The following is a 23,544-nucleotide window of genomic DNA, read 5'->3' on the forward strand; positions in this document are numbered from 1 at the left end:
CCAGGATTTGCAGATAGAGCGAGAGAGGACCGTGTATAACATTTCTGGCGGCTGCACAGCCCTGGTGGTGGTGTATTTATTGGGGAAGCTTTATGTGGCAAACGCTGGGGATAGCAGGTAAGTGTGTTGTGTGTTGTCTGCCCATCTAATCCTTAACCCCAAACTGCCCAGGCCTGGTGTTACCGAGTCCCTTAAAGCAGACAGCATCTCAAGAATGTGTTTCTTGGCGGGATGCTTAGCACTTCTCACAGAAATGAGTGCAAGTGCCAGGGATAGCGTTCCAGGATTTTGAGCAATGCTTGCAGTCAGGGAAACTGATAGCACTTCTGGTCTTATAGCAGTTTCTGAATGACTTGATGTTTGCAGAGAAGTGGAAAGGTGCTAAAAAGCCATTGAAACAGAAGAGGTGTTGGGTGTGTAGTAGAATTGTCTGTTGAACACTGGCAAGGTGACTGTATCTGGTAAGACTGTATCTGGAACAGCTGGTAAGGCTACATTTGTTCCATAGGAAGTCCTGTGGCTCCTGTTGCTAGGAAGTCTTGATTGGCCATTTGGCTTCCAGATTTTAATGTAATTGAAGGTAGTGATCAGTATGCAAATAGCTGCTACTCTTGCCTTGGAGGCGGAGGAGGAGGAGGAGAGGGAGACAGGCTATCACAGTATAGGTTTTTCCCTTGTCCTATTCTAGCTCAAGTACTTGTCCAGTTCTCAGAACTGAATGCTGCTGCTTAGGAGCTGTTGCTTTGTTTTATTTTGGAGTTGGATTCTTGAAGACTCATGATTAGAAGCATTTTCTTTGTCTTCTGATGTTGCTAAAGACAGGAGCATCCTGGAAATCTCTCACTTGCATTCTTTTCCCCTCTCTGCCCTTACCACCATTGGAGAGAGATAGTGAGACTCTTCTTGCAAGACTTCAGACTTCGCATGTTTCTTTTGGCAGTGCACTGCATAAACAGGGCAGGGAGAAGACTTCACATGCAATACTAACTGCTCATGTATTCTGTTCATTATTAGCTGACTAATGAACATTTGCAAGGGTATTGAACCATGTTGTCTTGATGCCTAAAGAGACTACCTGGAACAGAGGGTAGACAGTGTTAAAGGAGTGAAGTAGGTATTTATTAAAAGGCCTTTAAAGGATACACCTTGGGCAGTACAAGAGCCCTGCTGTGGCTCCACCCAAGATGAATGACCGGTCATGAGTTTTTACACTTTTATAAGTTTTGGTCCATTTACATATTTGGGTTAATTGTCCAATTACAACTTCAGATTATGAAGTCCCATGCTCCCAGTTGGTTCTCAGGCTGGAAAAGGATTGTTTTGTCTAACTAAACTGTGAAGAGAACTTGCTAACACTATATAGGAAACTCAAAGTTACATACTAATGCAGTACAGAATCTGAAAAATATGAAAGCTAAAACTAAAGGCATCAGTCTTTAGGTGAAGACTGCTATGTTTGTGTTTAAGGTTTGTGCATACACAGTTCATGTTTGTAGTGTGTACACCCACATACTTACAGAGACAACACTCAAGGGTTTTGTAGTTTAAACCTAAGATTTTTATTGCCTCTTGCTGCTTTACACTGTGTAGGAAGTCAGATAAATCTTTTGTGTATAAAATTCCTGTTCTTTTCATGCTGGTGATTGGTTTTAAGATGCTAAATTTGCTGTATGTGTTGCAAGTTGTTCACCCAGTTTCTCTTGACAAGTGACATATTTGAATCTCCTTTTTGTATCAAATATCAAGTGAGTCCTCACATGGTAGTAGCACACATGTTTGAGGTGATCACCTATTTGGTCAACAGAGCTACTAGCTGAACTACCTTCTATCTCTTCTGCCATTAAATTAGCAATAATCATGTTTTCTTGTTGCATTGAAGTACAGTTGAGCCTCTTTCTTTGAGTTGGCTAATTTGCTTTATTGTCTCTTAAAAGTGTACTTTGTAAAACTGAGCAGGCAGAACTTACGTCTCAGTAGCCAAGATCTTTGTCCTTAAATGACTGGAACTGGCTGCTTCCAGTTCCCTCAGGATTCCTTCTGTGCTCCCTGAGAGCAGCCTTAGTTCCACTGCAGCCTCTGATACCCAAGGCAAGACACTGCTGTTGGCAGTGATCTGGAGCTGGTGCCAGAGTATTGGTGTAACTGTAGTTAAACATACTAAGTCTTCAAGAAGTTTTGCATGTTCATTAAGTCCACCCAGAACATCTGTTCAGAAAAAGAGGGAGGGCAGGAAATAAAATGGAAACCATCAGCAAGACTGGGTGTTTTTTGAACCAGGATTCAAATTCTCATTCCTAACATCTTGTTGGTAGTAAAGTCCCTCCAGATTCAAAATAGTTTGGTTTTGCACTTCCCAAATGGACCTCACAGAAAGTCTCTCATATGCTGAGGAGAATTGTTCCAAAATCTTTCATTTTCAGCTAAGTCCATTCCTAGACTTTCCTAGCTCAAAATAAATTTTAAAGCTTTAAAGTGTACATCAGCTGGTTTGGGTCTCTCTCCCACCAAATTCCGTCTTTCCCATTTACAGGGAAAAAACCAGCTGTTGCAAAACATCTGGGTTGTTGTCATGACAAAAAGGACATTTTAGGATTAAACAAGCCACTCTGAGGTTGTCTGCCCCCTGCCAGAGTGCACAGTGCATTCCTATATTTTGAAGAGCCCAGTTATGCAGTCAAGAAATTTTACTTGTGTTAGTTGGGAAAAATAAGCTGCTTTTTGATGTCTCATGCCTTGTGTAGTCAACTTTGTGGTTTCTACCAATAAAAGGGAGGGCAGTGAGAAACACAATAAGGAAACTACTTCAAGAAATGGTTATCTGCTCTCGAGAAGAAGGGTGGGTTTGTTTTTTCTCCAAACAGGGGACTTCATCTTGTTGCTGTTGGAACTAGATGACGGAACCCTTAGTTCTTAGTTTCTTTGAGTTCACCTACTCATTTGTGCCTTTCCCATCTCCTCATTCTCCTTCTTCCCTCTCTGCTACCCCACTGGAAAAAGCCTGCAAATAAATCAAGTTTCCCACAGATAGGAATCCCTGAGAGAAAAGGTTTTTTGTGGGAAATAAACATTTTGAGTTCATGCAAACCTAACCAAAGGTTAGGCTTTACAATTTTAGGGAACTTCAAAACAGCAGAAGCTATTAAAGTGGGGTTTTGAACAGCTTCTGCTGTCAGAGGACCAAGGTATGTGCAACAAACTGTTACTATCACAATGAGACGAAGGAAACGTTAAGCGTGAGACTTGAATAATAATGTACTGTGTGGTCCCAGCTATACCTCAGACTTATGTCTGTGGTATTCAGTTTATCCACCAAAGCTTCTCAAATCTAATCATTTCATGCCACGTACCCTGGCAGTGTTGTATAGCAGCTGTCCTTTTGTAGTTGATGTGTAATTACATCATGAAAAGACTTTAATTACCATATTACTAAATTACCAGCCAGCAATCCTTTCAGGTTCAGCCCTAGCTCACTTCTGTATGGACTATTAGGCTTCTCCAAGCTGAACACTTTTGGTTGGTGTAAAAGGGAGGAAAAATTGTGCTAATTGTAGGTTTTGTTATGAACTATTATTGAGCTTGATGTTATGGCATCACTAATGTCAATGATATAATTAAACTTCTGCTAATGATGCAATCACAGTTCTGTAATAATTATATGTTAACTGCACATGATACCAGAACCCTGCTAAAAATGAGGTGATATATTCAGAGCCTGATAAAAACAACTTGGAAGGAACTGCTTTCATTCTCTAATGGCTTGTCTGATCATTCTTGGACTCTGCCATAAATATACCTACTTGTACAGTCAAAATTCATATCTGAATATTGGCCAAAGCTTTCTCTAGTGTTTCTTTCTCTCTTTCATCTTTTCAGTGATTAGCATTGTCCATGCAGGGTTATCTGATTAGGGACTGATAGTACTATAGTCAGCTATCCAGTATATGGTGCTTTTTTTTGGTGAGCATCAAGGCGCTGTGGTTTGCTTACCAGCATGACATCTTTGCTATGAAAACTAGGCCAATGGAATAGCTGCTTTTGATCTGTTTTCTTTTTAAAATATGGAATAGTAAATCTTCTCTGGTCATTGTTTTAAATAGTGTTGTTCAATTCTATATTGCTAAAGTGACTTTTACGTCTAAACTGCAATGACACACCTTGTTAATCTCAGTTCTTTTTAGTTTTATGCTCTTTATTAGGATATTGTTTTATAGCTACTGATGAAGCAGTTGTAAAACAGGGACTTAATGTTTTTACTGATTACCGCCCAATTATTGTATAGCCTCATGCAACATAACATTTGTCCAATATCACTACAGTGACTGTAATGCAATATGATCATATTAACCATGTTTGGCACAGGCATTGTTCTGGCTTTTGTGTTGTCTGGAGCTGCTCGGAGACTGCAGGCACTTCCATTTTGTGCTGTGCTTGGAGCCACGTAGGGAAGCTGTGCCTTTATCGTTATACAAGAAGCAGAACATTGCAAGTTGATTTGACTTTTCCATATACCCTGAAACCCTCACTAAATCTGCAAATGGGTTCTTGGGCTTTTTCTGATTTATTGGCAGAACATGGCGTGAAAGCAAAGAGCCTGATGTTTCAAAGGCTTCACAGACTTGCAGGGTCACTGAATTTTTTGCTTTGCTTCATCAGCTCTTTTTTATCATCTTTTTGCCTCCTTGCCTTTTCTCCCCAGTACTTAGGTTTTCAGGGCACATTCAGACTCTACTTGAACATACCTCCTCACATCCAGAATAGATTTTCTCCTCTTTTTTGCTAGTGTAAAATTACTGCTAAGGCATTTTGGCTTATTAAATGGTAGGAGCTCATTGAGTGAATATTTTTGTGATGGTTTAGTGTGGGCGCAGGTGAAGTAACTTCATTGGTACTTCAAGAGACCAGGTGTGGGAGAGTGTGTTCATAAGAGTCTTCTCCCAGTGTAATAAAATAGTGAATTGAAAATTGAATTTGTTTACCATTTCAATTCTTTTTGGATTTGCTGATTGTGTTGAAGCTTACTACATTTATACTTCCTCTTCTTTGTCATGGTGTTTGTCAGCTGCTTCTCTTATGGTTAGTTCTCATTATAGGAAGTCAGATTTGGGGTTTAATTTGCTTTTATGAAGTAAATGAGAGTGGCATGGAAACAGCCACGTATCTGCTGACTGGCAGTGTAGCTTAAATAGAATTTCTGAGAAGTCAAAATTGATGATTCTGAGCCATTTTTGTGGTTCATGGTATCTGACCTCTTCTTTGAGGCAGTCCAGCAGGGTCATTTTTGAATGAAGTGCTAACACTGTGTAAGGATGGAAACTAAAAAGTGTTCTAATATACTGCTATTGTAAAATTAGTTTAGTCTTTGGTTTGCTGTCTAGGAAGCTTTAATTTTCTGTTTTTCGTAACTACTCACCTTCTAATCTAAATGGTGTGTATTTTCCCTGTTTTCTGTGAGTAGTCCCAGGCCTAAGCCTTCTCTGTCTCCTTATATCTGTGTCTGCATTAACGATAACTGTATTTCATACTAGAGACTTAGAGGTCTCTAGAGGCAAGGCTGACTTAGTGACTAAGCTTCTCCAGTCTGCAATATTTGGAAAAGCATTCTTTTTCCTGTCTTCTCCTAAAGAAGGGGCAAAGAAAGTTGCAAAACTGAACAACACACTGGGGCCATGCAATCGGTAGGGCCTTCTCTTCATTCTCTGAAGTTCTCATTCCTCCAAATTCTCAGAAGATGCCCTCCCAGAGGCAAGAGCAACACGTATGGATTGTAGTTTGGCCAATCTGTGGTACACCCCCCTATAGGTCATTATCAATTCTCTGACAGAATCGCTTGAAAATGAAAAATGTTTGATCATTTCAGGGCAACAGAAAACCTAAGTCTGGTTAGACCCTAACCTAGGTCTGTGTAGTGAGGAGAGACTGAATTCAAAGCAAGGTGAGTCTCTGCCATGTATATTCTCCTTCCCTGTAGTTTGATAGGTGGAGAGGTCTGATCCTGACTATCCCAAAATGCTGGAAAAGATTAACCATGTTCAGAAGACATGGCCATGTCCTTTCCCTCTGTTCCTCCTGTCTCTTTTCATTAGAAGCATGATCTGCAGGCCTGCAGGAAGCCCTTCTCCCCTTTTCCTGCCTGGTCTCCTTCCAGGGAGAAGTGGGAGCACAAGATTCATTGAATTAACAGCAACCTCAGATACTGCAGGATTTTGTGCTGGGTAAAGCTTTTGAAGGCACTTCAAGAAACATTTAAGGTGAGGTGTGAAGAGAAGGTGTTAGATCAGAAAGAAGTCATTTCACTCAAAGGGCAATGCTATGGAAGAGCATTTTCTAGTTATCCAGTGAATGGCAAGTTCCAGGTTACTGGTGTGTCATATCCAGCACTGACTTGGCAGAAATTTATTAATTTGGTAGTAAATGTTTGCAGGCTTTGAAGACAAAACAAATGTCCAACTTCTTTTCCAAGCTTTTGTTTTTACTGGGAGAGTGTATGCCTTAGCAATACCTATGGCAATTAGCAGGTATTGAAGCCATTGTAAACATTTTCAGAGAGGGGTACATTCAGTTAAGTCTTTGGTCCTTATCACACAGGCATTATCTTATGTTTCAGATAATGAGGAAGGAGAAGATTTTTGGCTATTTGAGTAATACCAGTAAACTGTAAAGCCACAGTTCATTGGTATTGGTTTCCAGGAATAAAGAATTTTATTAACTTTAATTCTCATGGGTTTTCAGCTTTAAAAAAAAAAATAAAAAATCTCCAACAGACTCCAAACAACTTTGTAGCTGGCCACAGAGACATGCAAGTTCTTCACTGCAGTGTTGCAGGGCCAGGGCCAAGGCATGGAAAGCAGACTGGGTACCTTGGTACTCTAGCTCCCATCTGTACTATGGGAGGAGGAGCAGAGGGAGCACCCGAGGCTTGCTTGGTGTACATTTTGAAGTCTGCTGTGGTCTTTTCTATGTTGACAAGCTTTTCAAGTCACCTGAATTCAACAAACTGAAGGAAGCCCAGGCTGTTCCGTCTCAGCAGCAGCTATGCAGTGATGCTTGAGCCCTGCTCCTGGGACTTTTAGTGATGGCTCTGGTCACTTCTGTGTGGGTGAATTGGGTAAAAATTCACCCATGAAGAGTGAGCAGAAAGTGTGATTTGCAATCTTTTGCTTTTACATCTCAGTCCAGCTTGTTCTAATATCCTGCAACTGGTACCGAGTTAAGCAGAAGAACTGAGATCAAAATAGATATGACTTTAGGTGCTAAAGTCATTCTTTTTGACAATGGTAAGACAGTGAAGAGCAGAGAGATAAAAAATCCTTGTTACTTCCATCTTACATGGACAGCCATATCCCAGCCATATTACTGGCAAAATAAACACTGACTTGCACAGCAATGCCTTCATCCACTAAGCCCAGGTTTAGTTGCCATAGTAACTTGTCTTGGAGATGAATGTGATATCCTGGACAGCAGGGAAAAAGACTTTGATTCCACAAATACTGGTCCCAGCTCAGAGCTGGCCACAGAGTTGTGACTGCATTTCTTTGTTCATTTCCCTGGCATGGCCTGAGTAATTGGTGGCATGTTGTTCAGCCATGATACAGAAATGTGGTGGTCTGTCATCAGTGCAACCTTGGACTTAGCTGTGTTCAGATGAAGAATACACTGTAATCATTGGGGCAAAATGAATCCTAAGAGAGCAGTAAATCTCCAGCCTAAGGGTATTGGAGCCAGCGGTGGGCAGGTTTGGTGTGCTAGTAGTGTCACTATAAACTGGTTTGTAATAGCTTTCTAGCTGCCAGCTGAAGCCCTTTCTGAAAGATTGATGTGTTGAGATTTAAACCATCAGGAAAGTAATTAATTACACAGCATTTTAGTTGAGTTCATTCACATTTGGGTTAGTACTACTGGAGCTGGAGTAGACATTACTAGGAGTGTATAGGTAAACTTACAAAGTCACTAGTTGTTCAATAGCAAAATTTACTTTCCTGATTAATGAAACAAGAACATTGCATACAGACAGCCAGTGCCATCGCATTAATGGGAGGGTGGGGATAACAAAAAAATATATACTTAGCCCTAAAATAAAACACAGTTAATAAAGCAGGCTGCTAATAATAGCTCCATGCTTAGATTTCATCAGCCAAGCAACACACTTGAGAACCTAAACAAGAGCAGGGAATTCACTCACAGTAGAGTCTTATGGGAGTGGAGCTGCAGCCCACTGAAGAGGCACTGACAACTAGAAGCATACCACTCCAGGGGTCAAAAATGATGGGGCAACGTGTCTTCTCCAAGCTGTCTCCTCTGTGGACAGCCTGCAAGCTCAGCATTACATTTCATTTTAAACTGTAGAGTAGTGATGCAGAAACAACTGAAGTCATTTAGTTCCATTGCTGGTGACAGCCAGGTGCTTCTCATTGTTAAATGCAATATATAGGACAGATTGCCAGCAATAGAAAAATCCTTTTAACTGCTGCTTACTAAGTTGTTGTGAGTACATGAGATGGAATACCAGATCAGTTCTAAAAATTCTAATTTCTGTTATTTTTGGTGGCAGTAAGGAAAATCCTGACTGGCTCAGGTGCTATTGAACATGAGAAGTAAGCCCTTCCATGGAAATCTATGTTATTCTGCTTACAGAAGCAGTTTCTATTTGACTATTTGTGGTGCTGTATTAAAAATAATACGAATAATTCAGTAAGATCAGACCACCAGAACAGTGGCTTTAGAGTATTTCAGCAGCCTCATTGTGCCCAGAGGCCTTCTCCAAAGGAATCATTAGGTAAGCACTAGAAATATGAATATGAATGAGTCAAGTAATTGGAAACAGCGTAAAGCTCTAGATGTGTGTGCACAGGAGCAGCTCATGTGCTTGCAGGTGCCTCTGAAAGCCTACTTTCAGGGGGTGTTTGCAGGGACTGGATTACATAATTTCTTTTTCTGCTTGTTTTCAAAGGCAGGAGGAGGTTCTCATCTTGCCACAGGAGAGGTATGGCATGCTTGGCTCCATGCTGTGGCAAAGACGTGAAGAAAGGACCTTGAGTGAAATTCTTGGGAATGACTAGAGAGAGTCCTGGTGGAGCAAGGGCTGTGCTTGGCAGTTGTGCTGCTGAGATACTAATCCTTGGAGCAGCTGGGGTGGCTGGCAGTCTGCAAAAAGCCTTAGCAGAAGTTTGGGAGTGATCTTCATTGTTCTAGCAGGAAATGCCAGAGCACGCTCCTGTAGGAAATTACTTTTGCAACACTTCACCAAGGCAAGTTCTCACACCTTTTATTGGCTTGAGGGAGCTGAAGTTCCCCCAAGTGATGAATGAAAGTGTCTGAGCAGCCTGCTATAACCCACAGTGTAACATGAAACTACATTGTCACGGGAAGAGCCACAAGCAGGGAGAGTCTACTCCCGCTTAACAGCTTTGTTTGGCTGAAAGAAAAATGATCCAGGGTTCCTATCCTGTCACAACCTTTCTGTGAACAGGCTCATGTTTGTGCTGAAAAATTTGAAGAAATCAGGGTGGCACGACTGTTGAGTGGCAGTAAATAGAAAATGAGGACAGAGACTATGTTCACTGGCTCTACTCCTTCCCTGGTTTGTTGCTTGTTTTCTTCTTGATAGTGGTGCCAAGTAAGAGTTGGGGCATTATCTTAAGTATTACGGGTGGGAGGCAGGGAGGGTGTTTTTTCCATTGGTATTGCTGAGGGTTGCTGCTTCCACCTGAGTTTTATAGTGATGGATATGTCATCATTGGAACCTCTTCTATTGCCAGCTAAATGTTACATAATAGTTTGTTCCACTATCCCCAGCCTGCCTTAATTCATAAAATTAAGGAAATAGTTTAAAGGCTTTGCACTATACTTCCACGCTGTTAGTGAATACATGGGATGGAATATGAGATCAGTTCCGTACTTATTGCCAGTGCAGTGAGGTGTTTGTACACCTGGTTTCCAAAGAAACATTGAGAAATGGGTCTCAGTGGGACTAAGTGAGAGTAATTCAGTTTGAAGAAGTAAAACCAAGGTGCCAGTGCTGAATGTATTAAAAGTCATCAGTAATCATAATGGCAGTAAGTTCCAGTACTTCATTTGAAGAAGAAAAAAAACATTTCTCAATTGTTTTTTAGCCATTGTCTTTCACTTCTTAGCAAATAAGAAAAGGTAAAGAAATTTTTTAAAGCACAGCTGCTTTGAAGCTTAGCAACCATTAGCATTGATCTTCTCTGGATTATTTAAGTATATGCATTTAGTTACCAAAATAAACAAGTACCCACATAGACTGATTTCACAGTTCTAGGATTTACTTTCTTTTTTCCACAGCTATCTTGTGACACACCTAATTAAAATCTACTGCTTAGTTCCCCTTTGAATATAATAAAACCCTGCCTTATTCTTTCACTCAGTTTAATCCCTCTTTCTTTTTCACTGACACATTTCTAATACCTTTGCAGACAGGCCAGACACTTTTGCTTCATCTGTACTGAATCCACATGCTTAACACCTTTTGACAAAATGGATGTGGCCTCCCTGTGGCTGGGAATTGATATACACTGTCAAAAAGGGTTTTCTGAATGGTCTTTGTCTGTCACCTTTACCAGATTTTTATCCTGTGTTGCAGAAATGTGCAGTTTAATGTTGCGTTTCAAATAATTTTTGCCTGGAAAAGTGTGTAATGGAATCAGGGTGTCCCCTAAATACTCCTAACAGTTGGAGATGTCTTTTTGTTTTGAAAAGCGGAATCCCAATAGACCTGTGACAGCAGTGGAATTACACTCTTGACCTTGTTCACTAAAGTGTTGCTTTCTCTGTATGATGAAATGAGAGTAACTCAACAGAGCTTCCTCTAAAATGTTTGTGTTTCCTCTATTTGTTTCTCATAAGAAACATAGAAAGGATGCTGTGCAATTTTCAGCTGATTGTGTTTTCCACAAAAGAAAAAACAAGCAAACCCAAAGTCCTGCTTGATTCAAGGGGAGGTGGTGGTTGTTGGCCATATTAAAAATGCAAAAGCAATTGATATATCAATATTTTTCTTACACCAGTGTTGTTACTACATCCTGAGCATCACAGCAGCAGTACAGCACAGTGGCAAATTTTTATCCTGTTCTTACTTCATTCTCCATGTATTTTAAATCAAATGTGTACTAAGGCATCAAATACGATTTCTAAGTATTGAATCTGAATATAGAAAATAACCATATACTTAATGTTCTATGTGAATTTAGGTGATCATTATGGACTACAGAGTCATGTTAATCCAAAAGATAAATACACTGTTTTCTGCAGATGCACATGCAGCCTTTTAAGCTCCCGGTGTTTCTTATCATTTGCCTGTGACTGAGCAGACATAGACAGCTGTAGGATTTGCCATGACTGCTGGTCCTGCCTTGTGCATTGAGCCACTGGCACATCTCTTGCTCTCCATTTACCTATTCACGGTGTGGCTTCTCTCTGGAGCAGAAGAACTCAAGAGGCCAGAAGAGATGCAAAATCAGATTGTTGTTTCTTCCATTTTAGGTTACTTCAGCTGTGTTTGGGGGAGATTTTTCTCCAGAATATTCCTGTTTACTGTGAATATCCCAGCTCTGGAGTAGTGAACATACTTTCATTGTCATGCAGAGCACGTGAAATGCAATGGCAGGTACAATCCTATAGTTCCTAAGGGTGGGGAGTTAGGGTTCAAAAGAGAGGAAAGGACTCAGGGAAATCTAGTGTGTTTTTAGAAGAGATCAGAATAAGTGACTTTCTGGCCTCTGTGGCCTCAAGACTTCAGAGCAGTTTCTTACTGTAGATGATGCTGTGTGGAGAGGGCATCAGAGCATTTCGGGCAATGCACTGAGGAGGCTGCAGATCTGTGACTCCTGATTGCCAATCCTGCCAAAAAAAGCTTTTGTTTTTTTAATTACTATTTCATTGGTGATATAAATTAATGATTGGTGTGGGTCTGAAGCAACCTTGTCATCAGAGAATGTTCAGTTAGTGTTGACATACGTACTTGTTTCTCTGCAAACATGAATCATCCATCTGCCTGTGGCAGGCTCGCCCTGTGGCTCTGCTATAATGTGTTTCACCAGTGTGGTGGAAATTAAAATGTCACTGTTAAACATGGCAAAATCAGATGCTGTCTGGGCACGGCATCTATTCAAGGAGTTCTTGCTTCCTATGTAGTTATTTCTGACAGTTTAATAGGACAGCTGTATTCTGTCATAAAACAATACATTCATATATCCTCAATGCATGGGGAGTTAAATGCTTTCAGAACCCTATTTCCTTACATACATGAGTGTTTCATGCATGGCAGAAGCAGTAATGCTCATGTAACACTATGTTGCTGCTTAGGCCATTAGGAAGTGTAAAGTCAAAATTAATTGTCCTGCAGGACCATATAGAGTGGGTCTCTAAAAGCAGTTGCTGGAGCTGTTTGCAGCTGCTGCATCAGCCAGGCTCCTTCCTCGTGAGCAGTTATTGACTCTGGGCTATTGAATTCAGGGCTCTGGAGGTTGCTCGGTGGAAAAAGCCTTCAGTTGCTGCTTGGCAGCTCTGTCACTGCAAGGTCATGGAAAGGGCATGTCAGTCTCCAAACCCAATTAGGGCCTTATTTGGCACCTTTTCAATCACAGGGGAAAATCCCACTGAGCAGGGTGGCTCCCAGGCCAGGCTTTTGCACCCAGTCTCCTCAGTGAGACAGCCAACAAATGTGTCCCTTTTTGTCACTTGAGCCATCAGAAAAACACTTTGCTGTCATGAAACAGCTAAGCAGTTAGTGCAGAAAGGTGAAGAGCCCAGTATGGGCTTATAAGCTCACCTTAGTTGAATTTGGACCAGTGCCTTGCACGTATATGTCTGTGTCCCTCCCTTTACTCATATCTAGAGCTGTCTCGTTCCTCAGATCAAATCATTTGACTCTTTTGAACAGCTGTAACTTGCAAGTTGAATAAAGTCCAACTGCTGAAAACATTAATGAAAATCATAAAACTCTCTTTTACAGTGTATCAACAGTATTGCTTTAATTCCTCCCCCTCTGAAGATTTTTTTTGTGTGTGTGTGCTGGGTTGTGCTTTTCATCCCAGGTGGCTGCCAATTCTGGTGAAAATAAGTTGAGCTATGAAAGGTTGACCCACTCGCCTCTGAATTGCTTTTTATATGATGTGAGTCCCTCAGGGCCCAATTCTACCCATAGAAGTGAGAATGACAGCTATCAAAATATATACGAAGCATGTCAATGTGCACAAAGAAAAAGGTGAACCCCAGACTGGTCTGAGTGGTCTTTAAAATATGGATTTCCTGTGAAATGGTGATTAAAGGGGAAGCAAAGAATAATTAGAAAATTAGCCTGATGTACTAGGAGTTATATCAATGTGTGGTTTTATATTAGCCCTTTCAGACAAGCAAAAGATCAGAAAATCCCTTATGACTTGCTTATACCAGTGTGTAAAATTTGGTTTAGAGTCTGATCAGCTTCTTTCATCAGTCTAGTCTAGACTATTGCCAGAGTACATACTCTGTACTAAACCTACAGACCCCTTAAGTGGAGGCCTACTCAAGTGAATCAAATAACATATTAAAAAGTTATATAAAATGTTCACTGTCTGAGTAAATTAATCTCGTTCAAAGCTGAATACCTTAGGAACTGCAAAAATAAAAGCAAAAGTGTTGTTGCAGGAGAGAGGTGTTAGAGTTCTTAATTTATATTTAAATGACTGTCTCAGAAATGCAAAATAAAAATTTTCAGCAAACTTTTATTATTTTTGATTGGATAGGCATTTTTGTAAGTCTGTAGTCAGATTCCCTAAAGGAGGGGAAAAAAATCTGTCAAAAATTATGCACAAATATTTTTAGGAAATTAAAGAGTTGCAACTACTGTGTCTGTCCCAAGTACACAATATTGGTTTTAATTAAGGGCCAGTGGGAACCTTCAGTATGTAGGCTGCACTCTTCCCACCTCTAATTTCTACACAGGATTATTTGCAGGGAAGTGAAGAGCAGTAAGAAGTGAAGTTCAAGAGCAGTAAATTTGTTACCTTTCAAAGCAAAGCCGTTTTCCTGTCATTGCCAGAGCTTCTTCACACATCTGCCATTGTCATACCATCCTGAACCTGTCTGCTCTTTCTCACATGAATCTCAGGAATGTGAACAGTTCATTTACTCATAGATAATGCTGCTGCCTTTTGCATATTAGCAGTAGTAGGTGACAATTTGGAGACAATTTTAGTCCAGTGACCAATCCACAAGACTTGGAAATCTGTCCAGTGCCACTAATTTTAGAAATTCAGGTTTGTACCTGAGTTGGTTTTCTCAAGATGCCTGTGTTTTGAATTTAGAAGTTTAAGTTTTCAGTCTTTGTGTGCCTACCATATTTGTTGGTTGCACTCCAGTGGCATCAGAACACCTGGCATAGAGGCAGTGACAGCAAATCAATCAGATGATCAAGGGAGGTAAGCTAGCTCATATATAGGACATCAGTGGGGTGAAAATATAACAGAAATGGGAACATTTAAAACATAGAGAAACTGGAATCCAAATGGCAAATACTTCTTTTCACTACACCAAATTCCGTCTAAATTCAAGAGGAGAGCTGTTATCCAAACACTGAATTAATCTGAGAACAGTTCCACAACAGGCATTAAAGTCTTTGGGATGATATATAGTTTATCAAAAGTGCCAGGCATTGCTCTAATTACAGAGCTGCCTAAATAATGGAAAGATAAAGGAACATAGTTTTGTGAATGAACACATGAATGCAGAATGTAGTAAAAATATGGGTAAAGTCTTCCCTCCTGTGACTTGTCTTCCAGCCAGTGGCATTAAACCAAGGAAAGACTGGACCAGATTTTGTGTGCAGCATATCAGATTGTTAAGAGGCAACAGGCAGGTCTTTGAGAAAAGTTTCTCTCTGTGATTTGCAGAACTCTGTATGAAATCTCCTGTCTAATCTAGAGTCATACCATTACCTGCCATCTTTCAGCAGCTAACTAGTTAAATTTGTGCTAAATAGGATTTGCTTTGCTATTTCCATTTAATGTTGGAGTAGAAATGTTCTGACATGACATATGACCAATTAATGATTGGAAAGTGCTTGGATGAGTCATTTGAAGCCAGTAGTTTAGACAGTGTCAGCCACAACTGGTATTAAAACCTGCAAAGAGTTGTTAGACAATCAGTGATTCTGCAGCATCTCCTCTGGGTGTCTGCATTTCACTTAATAAAGATACCCTGTAGACATCAATTGAAATAACTCTTGCCTTTGTTGCTTGGATGTTTTTGTGAGCTCTAAAATGAACTCAGCTTATACAAGTATACTTTGTTACCCAGCCTAAAGGATGCAGGGCAGGAATTATCCTGTTCTGCTGACAACCTCAGTAGAAAAGAAATGGCTTCATATGACTAATTCTGAAGAGAATAAAAGTGTGACTGTACCCTGTGGTTTTCTGGGGGTTTTTTGCTTTTTTATTTTTTTCTGTCCTGATGTAATGTTTTATTACTTTTACAGAGCTATAATAATCCGAAATGGTGAAGTCATTCCAATGTCTTCAGAATTCACTCCAGAGACTGAACGCCAGCGACTTCAGTATCTGGTAAGAGACCTGAGGACCAAATCAGGTGCTGCTGATGACAAGCATTGCCCAATAATATCAAAGGCTTAGAGAAATGGTGCTCAGTTGCTGTGGCTCAGTGATGGATGATGTGTCCACTGAACATCAGTGACTGATCATGTATGTCTTTAAGCCATCAGCAAATGTGGAGAAAATCCTGGTGGTGCAAATCTCATTGAAAGGAGTATTACCTCTTTGGCAAAGGCCATCGATTAGTGTTGCCTGTGCTTGTGTACATATTTCAGCTGCACACCCTTCAACAGCACACTGGTGTTGGATTTTGAGAGCTCAGACACAGAGTTAATGAGCCACAGATGTATTTCAGTCCATCCCAGTGCTTGCTGTGTCAGTATAAAATAGCACAGACTGCTCTTTGTATGTGAGTGATATTGCAGAGTTCGATACATTTACTCTAACAGTATGCCAGTAGTATCTCCATCAGGAGAAATATATCCAACTTAGAGGTGATCTCAGTGAACATTAGTAGCTGCAGGATAGGATGGGTGATCAAAGACTAATTTTATTTACTGTAGCAGCACCCATAAAGTTGGGACAGGGTGACTAGTTGGGGACACATGGGATGCTTTATAGACCAAGCTGTGTTGGCTGAGGAATATAAGTCAAAATGTATGGTGTTATTTTTCATACAAACCATCCTGTTACTTCTTAAGGTTTTCTTCGATGGACAGATCAGTTGGTTGAAGTCAATTAGTTGTTTGTCAGAATGTAATTTCTAATGTGGCTGAGAGATTTCCTTTGTGCTTCTTCTGTTTCTTTTAGAAATTTAAGCTTCAGCCAAGGCAGGGTCACTCTCAGCCTTGCCTGACTCAAGTGGACAGGCCAAGGTTAGTGATGTTCCCAGGTCTTAAGGTGTTTTCTGTTTTCAGCCTAATTTTTCACTGTGGTTTGTCACTAGATGAAATGCCACTAGTGTTTGAAAGGTGGTATTAAAGAAAAAATTATGTTTCCTCAATTGTCACATTTAATTTTTTTTCAGTCAGATTCATTGGCTTGAAGCTGAAAATTTCAGAGGAAATACTGCTTTGGGACTATTCATATTCAGAGAACCAAATGGAAAAGAGGCCTAATAAATATTTACAGTTCAGTTACATTTCAAATAATTTGTTTGCCTCTAAAATAAAAGGTATCTTTAGCATCTAGGGAGTCTGCTACTTCTGTAGGAAATATGAGATAAAACATTGCCTACAAGGGTTTTTGTTTTCTCTTTTGATGTCCTTTCTGGCTTAAATTTGAAACCAGTAGCTGATCTGAAGAGCGTTTCTGCTGTTTCCTGTGGAAAATTCCTTTACCTTTGTTTGTCTATTTTAATTCTGTATGTAACAAATATGCCAGGTCTATGGGTATCATGTTCAAAGAGAATACATGCAAGACAGCAAGAGCGTGAAACAAAATTACAGAGAATTTCAGACACAACATTCCCTAAGTAAGATTTTTACTCTTGTGTTTAAAAAAAAGAAAAATAAAAAGATTAGTCCAAACTTCTTGCGAAGTTGGTAGAAGCATTACACTCCCAAGTTTGCATCTCTCTTGCTAATTGGATCCCAAATAATTCCTCTTATCACTTGTCTGTCCCCAGGTTCTGTTATTCTACCATCAACATCTCTCGTCTCTTGTTCTGTCTGAAAGTTACTTACTTTGAGTCTATTTTCTTATTGCAGTTAAAGCTGAGTTTCTTTGTTTCAAATATGTTGTGCTTCAAATATATTCTTCCTGCATGATAGGAAGAAAATCCCTTAATCACTTTAGCATTAATATTTTACTTGGTAAATGCAGAGATCCTGTTCATTATGAGGAAATTACTGTACAAGCAAAGGGAGGGTATAGATTTACAGCCTGCAGGCTGTTCCCTGTGCAGCAGACACTTTTGGTGCTGTCAGAATGAAGGAGCTTCCATCTGCCTAAATTTAGTGCCTGTTGATTCCTTCAGTCACACAGGAAGTTCTTTTAGGCCCTCTTTTCTGAGCCTTAATTTCTGTGTGGAAAGATATTCCATGGGAGAATGAGTTGTTTGGGTCATGTGAGTATCTTTTATGAAGTCCTCCAATTGAGTCTCAGACCAAACTGTGCTTCAGCTAATACTGATTGAGTAACTAAGAGGGGAGGGAAGCAAATGTTTTCCCTGTCCTGGCAAGTTTATGGCCATGCATCCAAGAATTACCTTGGCAGTAGGCCTCTGCCATGGATACCTGAAAAGAACAAGTTGACTATCCATTCGTTCTGACTTTGAAGCAGCTCTGAGCCGGGTCATCACTCCATAGGAGGGCAGTGGTGGGGCAGCATCCAGCTGCAGACTTCAGGCTGGCTATATGACAGAGACAGACTTCTCTGTCAGGCAGCTTGTGAGAGTATTGCAGAAGGCAATCGTTCAGTCAGAGAGCACTTCTTAAAATGTAAAGTGTGAAAGCTTTGCACCAGTATTCCCTTGATCCTTCTGTTTCTGTAGATGTTCAGTGCACCATGTTGCTTCCCTTCCACTCATGGCCATTCAAAAGCCTCCTTTTCTTCTGAATTTGTGTCTTTTTTGTTTTTAGCACTGTAGCAGGAGACCTCCACGCATTACTTGGGAAATGTCCTGACTTCCTGTATCAGTGTATCGTGAAGGAAAAAAAAATCCAGTATTTACTGGGAACTACTCTGGTACATTCAGGAGTTGTGGAGGCAGTGACAGCCAGAAGCAAGTTTTCTTTCATCTTCTGAGACTATTAATTTCAGTCATGATAGTCTAAATTGCAGCAGTAAATAGGAGAGATTTTGTTACTTATTCCCTTGGAAAATGTGTTTAAAATAAATGGTGAATTGAGTGTACTGCAGATGGGTGTATTTCTATTAGTTACTGAAGTTTACACTTTCAGTATGTCATGTGAGGTCAGTGTGGTGTTTGTAGCATCTTCATGTGTGCAGCCAAACAGCCCCTCTGAAGTTCACCAGAAATGGTACACCACTTCTACCAGTGCAGGTGTCACTGCTAGTAGAGACTGGGAGGCCACCAGTGACAGTGACTATGGGTGCTCTTCGTGTTTGCCGCCATTCAAGCAAAAGTTCATGAGCCCAGGTAGTCATGGGCTCAGAGGGGATCTATTCTTATTTTGTTGCTCAGGTGAGGATAAAAGTGACACTAATATTCACCTCCTGAAGGATGCCTGCAGAACCTGAGCCTGAAGAGGAAATGAACCTAGATCTCCTAAATGTCCAGTCAGCACTTCAATTGCAAGTCAGTCAAGATGTAATTCTCTTACAGTTTTTGGCTCCCTGTATCACCCAGCATAGGATTACTTCAGCTGTCTGACACAGTGGATGATGCTGTGGTGAAAGAGGTGTGTCCCATGGGAGGGCTCCTGGCCTTTCACAAGATGAGAGGCCAATCAATGGCTGAGTTGTTTGCAAAACTTCTGGGTGCATTGGGCTGTGCATGCTGTTGTGAGCAGTAGTCCCATATATAGAATATTCCTTTGGAGAAAAGGGCATGATATAATAAAAGTATAAAGTTGTAAGATAATAGCTGGTGTAGGGGAAAGCAGCAAATCTGAAAATAGCACAGAATGCAGTGAAACCACTAGTGCCAATGACTTTGCAGGGCAGTGCCTGCTGAAGGAGTGGAAAAGGCAGTGGCAGGCCTTACTGAGTTGCAGATAAGATACATGCAGTGTTTCCTGCCACCTAATTAACTGGCATGCTAGTGTGTAAGTCTAGGTTTATCGTAATTTCATGTTTGCTTTTCTAATCACCAGGAAACACAGCAGGAAATAAATGCTCTTTTTAAACAACCATGACTAATACTTCTTTGACTGAACTTCATTTTAAACAACTAATTTTGAATGCAATACATCCAGCCACAAAACACACCATAAAATGGCAGAGTACCAAAAACACACAATGCAGACTATGCCAGATTTATGCCAAAAAGCTCTAACAGCTTCTGAAAGAGAAAATATGACAAATGTTCCAGTTCCATAACACAGAATAACAATGTTGTCTGAAAATACGTCATAAGGATATAGGAAGTGTTTGATAGCCACACTGTTTGTTAAATTTCAGGTTCTCTGAGTGGTGTTTCTGATCTGAGGTTCTTGCAAATTGAGACTAAACAAATTGAAAAATAGTATGTTGTGTCATCACAGGTGAAATTCTGGTAGTTTGTTCAGTTATCTTTTTCTTTTTGTTGTTTGATCCTTGAGGGGATTTAATGGTTCTGCTTGTATATCTGTTTGAAAGATCTGTAGATTTTTAAAGTGTTGCTTTTTGTTTATTTTCTTGTTCTGCTGCCCAGCATGGTTTTGTTGAGGTGGGGAGAAGAGTCCTGCCTTGTTCATGGAGAACAGTTCTCAATAAACCAAACCAGAAGTTGCAACTGAGTTTGGTAGTAGAACATTCTTCTCTCTGTAGAATTAGCAGTGAAGCATCAAAATTAACAGTTTAAAAATGGTAAAAAATATGGAAAATTAAATAAATAAAGCAAAGCACAACAAAAATCCCCATTTCTTCACATAAGAATTCAGATCACAGACACCAGAAGCTTCCAAATTGCTCTTTTCCCTCTGTTTCACTGATGCCAAAAATATTAGAATCAAGTTAAGATCCCTGGATTGTAAATCAAGCATTGAGGCTTGGCTGCAGAAGAGAAGTCTTATTTGAACATTAGCAGTCCACTGGTAACTGTGCCAGCTTTATTAATCTTATTTCAGTTATGACCTCAGACTTTCCATCTGAGTAAATCTTTATGCAATGCAGTCTCTCCTGGTTGCTTTACCTTTTCATTAAGGAAAATTCTTGGTTTTAAGTGAAAAAAAAGCTAAAAGCCTGTAATGTTTTTCTTTTGAACCTCTTATTCAGACTAGTAATCTCACACTCTGAAGGTTAGATAACTTCATTTTGATATCAGGTGTGATGGTTTTTTAAGTATGACCTTGTTTTGTAGGCAGGTGACAGTATTTAGCTGGTAGTGGTTTGTAATGTTTTAATCAAGATAGGCTGTGCATTTTTAAAAGTGAACCTAATTTAACTTTGAATGCAGACTGACTTCATTGTTTACAATGTCATAGACCAGAAGAAACTTTAAAAATACCAAAACCAATCCAGCTCTTTGTTATCATACAAAGAAAAAATATTGTTCATATGCGATGCATCAAACCATTAGGATTTTTCCAATTTTTTTGCAACTGGAATGAAAATAAATGAAATAAAAAGCTTACATGTACTTTTAAATAAAAAAGTTCATTTTCATACTTCCAGAGTTCTGGAAGTATGAAAGGTCTCATGTGGACTAATACTGCTGAACCTCTCAAAAGTCACTAGTGCTTCTCAACTATTTCTGTAATGAGGAGACGGATCCAATTAGAGGGCTCTTGACAACAGTGTTTGGGTGGAGAAGGGGACCTTGACTGACTGTAGACTGAAGGAAAAAAAATGTCATTCCCTTAACTGTACACAGAGAGAATTTGGAGTTCCTGTTCCAGGAAGGGATTGTGATGGCAAGATCGCTTGTGTGCTTGAAAGCCACCTCTTGAAAGCAGAATCCAATCTTGTTGGCTACACACAGCAACCTTTCTCAGTCCTGTTCCAGCCAAGGATGGAAGGATGTCTGGTGATGGGAACAGGGACAAGCTGATAGAAGGGTAGTGCTGTGATGTGCTGAGCCTGATAGAGCTCCTATTAAATTGAGTGGGAGCAGGCTCAACTCTTAAATGCAGGAAATATTTTATTGTGAACTATCTGCATGACAGATGCCAGGTAGATCAATAAGGGCTTCCAGTGCTTCCTGCTGCTTACCTTTGATGAGCACTAGATTTATGACATATACACAAACTAAACCCCAGCTCGTTTCATCTCCCTTGATGGCAGCTGCTGCTGAAGATAAGACAGGCTTTATTGCCTTAACTGGCTGGATAAGGAGAAAGAGTTATCTGCAAAAAGGTTAAGAAATGCAACTTTTTTTCAGTTCCCTAGCCAATTTGACTGTGTCTTTCATAAGAGCTTGCTCACAATGCAGCTTTGCGGAGGAAGAGAGAAAGGCTTGTTTATTTGAGTACTAAAGAAAAAGGGGTGAGATTTATGTCAGAAAGAAGAAATAGAGTATGTTTAGGATTAACCTATCATGTCAAGTGATCTGTGTATAAATTCAATCAAAAAATTTACACTGTGGACAAAGAGCCTCGTGATGCTCTCGGCTATGGTCAGCTTTGGAGAGCATGAGTCAAAGGCACAACTCTGGCAGAGAGGCCTCCCAACATCTGCAGAGCAGTGCAACACAAAGGACATGAGCAGCATTTGAGCATTAAAACCATCAAAGGCCTTAGTTGCAGTTGTGACACAAAACTGCTGCTGCTTTTCTTAAAGTCTGTTTTGTATGAAGGATGTAGTTTTTCAAAAACAAGAAAATAAACTGCTTTGTAGCTTGTGTTTATTTGCAGTGTCGTATGATGGGGTGCATTTTTCTCAAGGTGGTGACAATTAAAATGTGGTAGCAATGTTAGGTTTTCTGTGTTGTTGGCATAGCTGAACTGGGAGTCAAAAAGCTTGAGCTTCACTGCACAGTCACCCCGTCAGGTCTCTCCATGGCTTCGTATTTGATCATTCCTTTCTCTCTCGCTGACTTACAAAAGGGCATGTGTTCTGTTTTACAAAGCTCTGCAGACTCCTTCAGAGTCAATGGATGAAGTTTAGTTTAGAAATCCCAAATCTTGAGAAGCAGGGAGAAGAAATAAAGGATTTTGAGGGCAAGAGAACTTCTATGGCTGCATAAGTTTGCTGCTGGATATCAGGCTAGGGCAGAAATTGTGTATGTGCATTGTTTGCTGAAATGGACCACATCATCATCCTGATTTTAAAAGAAGGGTAGATGAGTGGGTGGAATTTGTGTAGGAAGGGACCAGGAAGGGATTGTAATACTAGCTCATTAAAAATAGATGATGTCTTGTTTTATGTGGTATCTGTGGTTTGATTTCTGCCCACAGGCTTACATGCAGCCTCACTTGCTGGGAAATGAATTCACACATCTAGAGTTTCCACGGAGGGTGCAGCGCAAGGAAGTTGGAAAGAGGATGCTGTACCGTGACTTCAACATGACTGGCTGGTAAGAATGTGTCCCTCTCAGCATGGGGTCAGCCTTCTCCCCCAGCCAATGCCTGCTTTGTACCTATCTTTGATTAGTGTAAACTGCATCAAACATGGAGGTGTACGCCTGTGTACTAAAAGAAAAGGCATTTCCTTCTTTCAGGTGTATCTTCCAGAAGATAATGTTGTAAATAAGTGGACCTCCCTCCAGAGAGTTCATTGTAGTGCGGGAGCGCTCAAAGCAGAGAAAGCATATAAAGGCAAAGGTCTGCTAGGGGAATCTTTCTGAAAGCAAAACAATTTTCCTATCTTGGACATAGATTTTTATAAATTCTGGATGAGTGGGTCAGACATTCATCTTTTAAGCTAAGACGTTGGGCCATCATGCCTTACATGCCGAGGAAAGTTTGCAGAAGGGAGGAGCTGCCTCCCCTACTCCGCTGCAGCTGGCCCTTGGTTTGGATATCCCTTGAGGATTTGTTTTAGACATGGGCCTATCTGAATACAACCAGCCTAAAATGAAAAGGCTTGAATGAACAGCATGGATTTAAAGAAATGAAGACAGAAAGAATTATGTGCGTTTTTTTGTTCCTGGCTAAATGTCTTCATTGTTTTTTCTTGGTTCAAGAGGCTCCTTGGAGAAGCCCTAATCTTTGCTGTTGTGAGTTCTGTGCATGACCTATAAAGGTAAAAGCCCAAGATATGCAAATGGTCTTCATTTCTGTGACATTTGTGTTTTAGTGTTTGTAGTAAATGTCCTTTCAGGAAGAAAAAGGACGGAGGGGTTAAAAAGAAAGCCTGTTTTAGGTTTGGAAGCCTGGATGCTCACATACAAGTACAGCTCTACATAACTTTTGCTTTGTTCCATGATTTATGGACCATAATATGTTATGGAATA

At 40.3% G+C, this 23,544-nt stretch overlaps 1 protein-coding gene across 1 annotated transcript in view; it reads left to right on the plus strand.

Annotated features, from left to right (window-relative positions):
- PPM1H (protein phosphatase, Mg2+/Mn2+ dependent 1H) overlaps window positions 1-23,544 on the plus strand; it is a 130,361-nt gene that overhangs the window by 73,602 nt on the left and 33,215 nt on the right. The window contains exons 4-6 of the mRNA XM_059847001.1: window positions 5-117; window positions 15,473-15,557; window positions 22,547-22,665. Coding sequence (XP_059702984.1) covers window positions 5-117; window positions 15,473-15,557; window positions 22,547-22,665 — 317 coding nt within the window. The remainder of the gene's footprint in view (window positions 1-4; window positions 118-15,472; window positions 15,558-22,546; window positions 22,666-23,544) is intronic.

Source organism: Haemorhous mexicanus, chromosome 5 (genome assembly GCF_027477595.1).
Source record: "Haemorhous mexicanus isolate bHaeMex1 chromosome 5, bHaeMex1.pri, whole genome shotgun sequence".
Taxonomy (NCBI): domain Eukaryota; kingdom Metazoa; phylum Chordata; class Aves; order Passeriformes; family Fringillidae; genus Haemorhous; species Haemorhous mexicanus.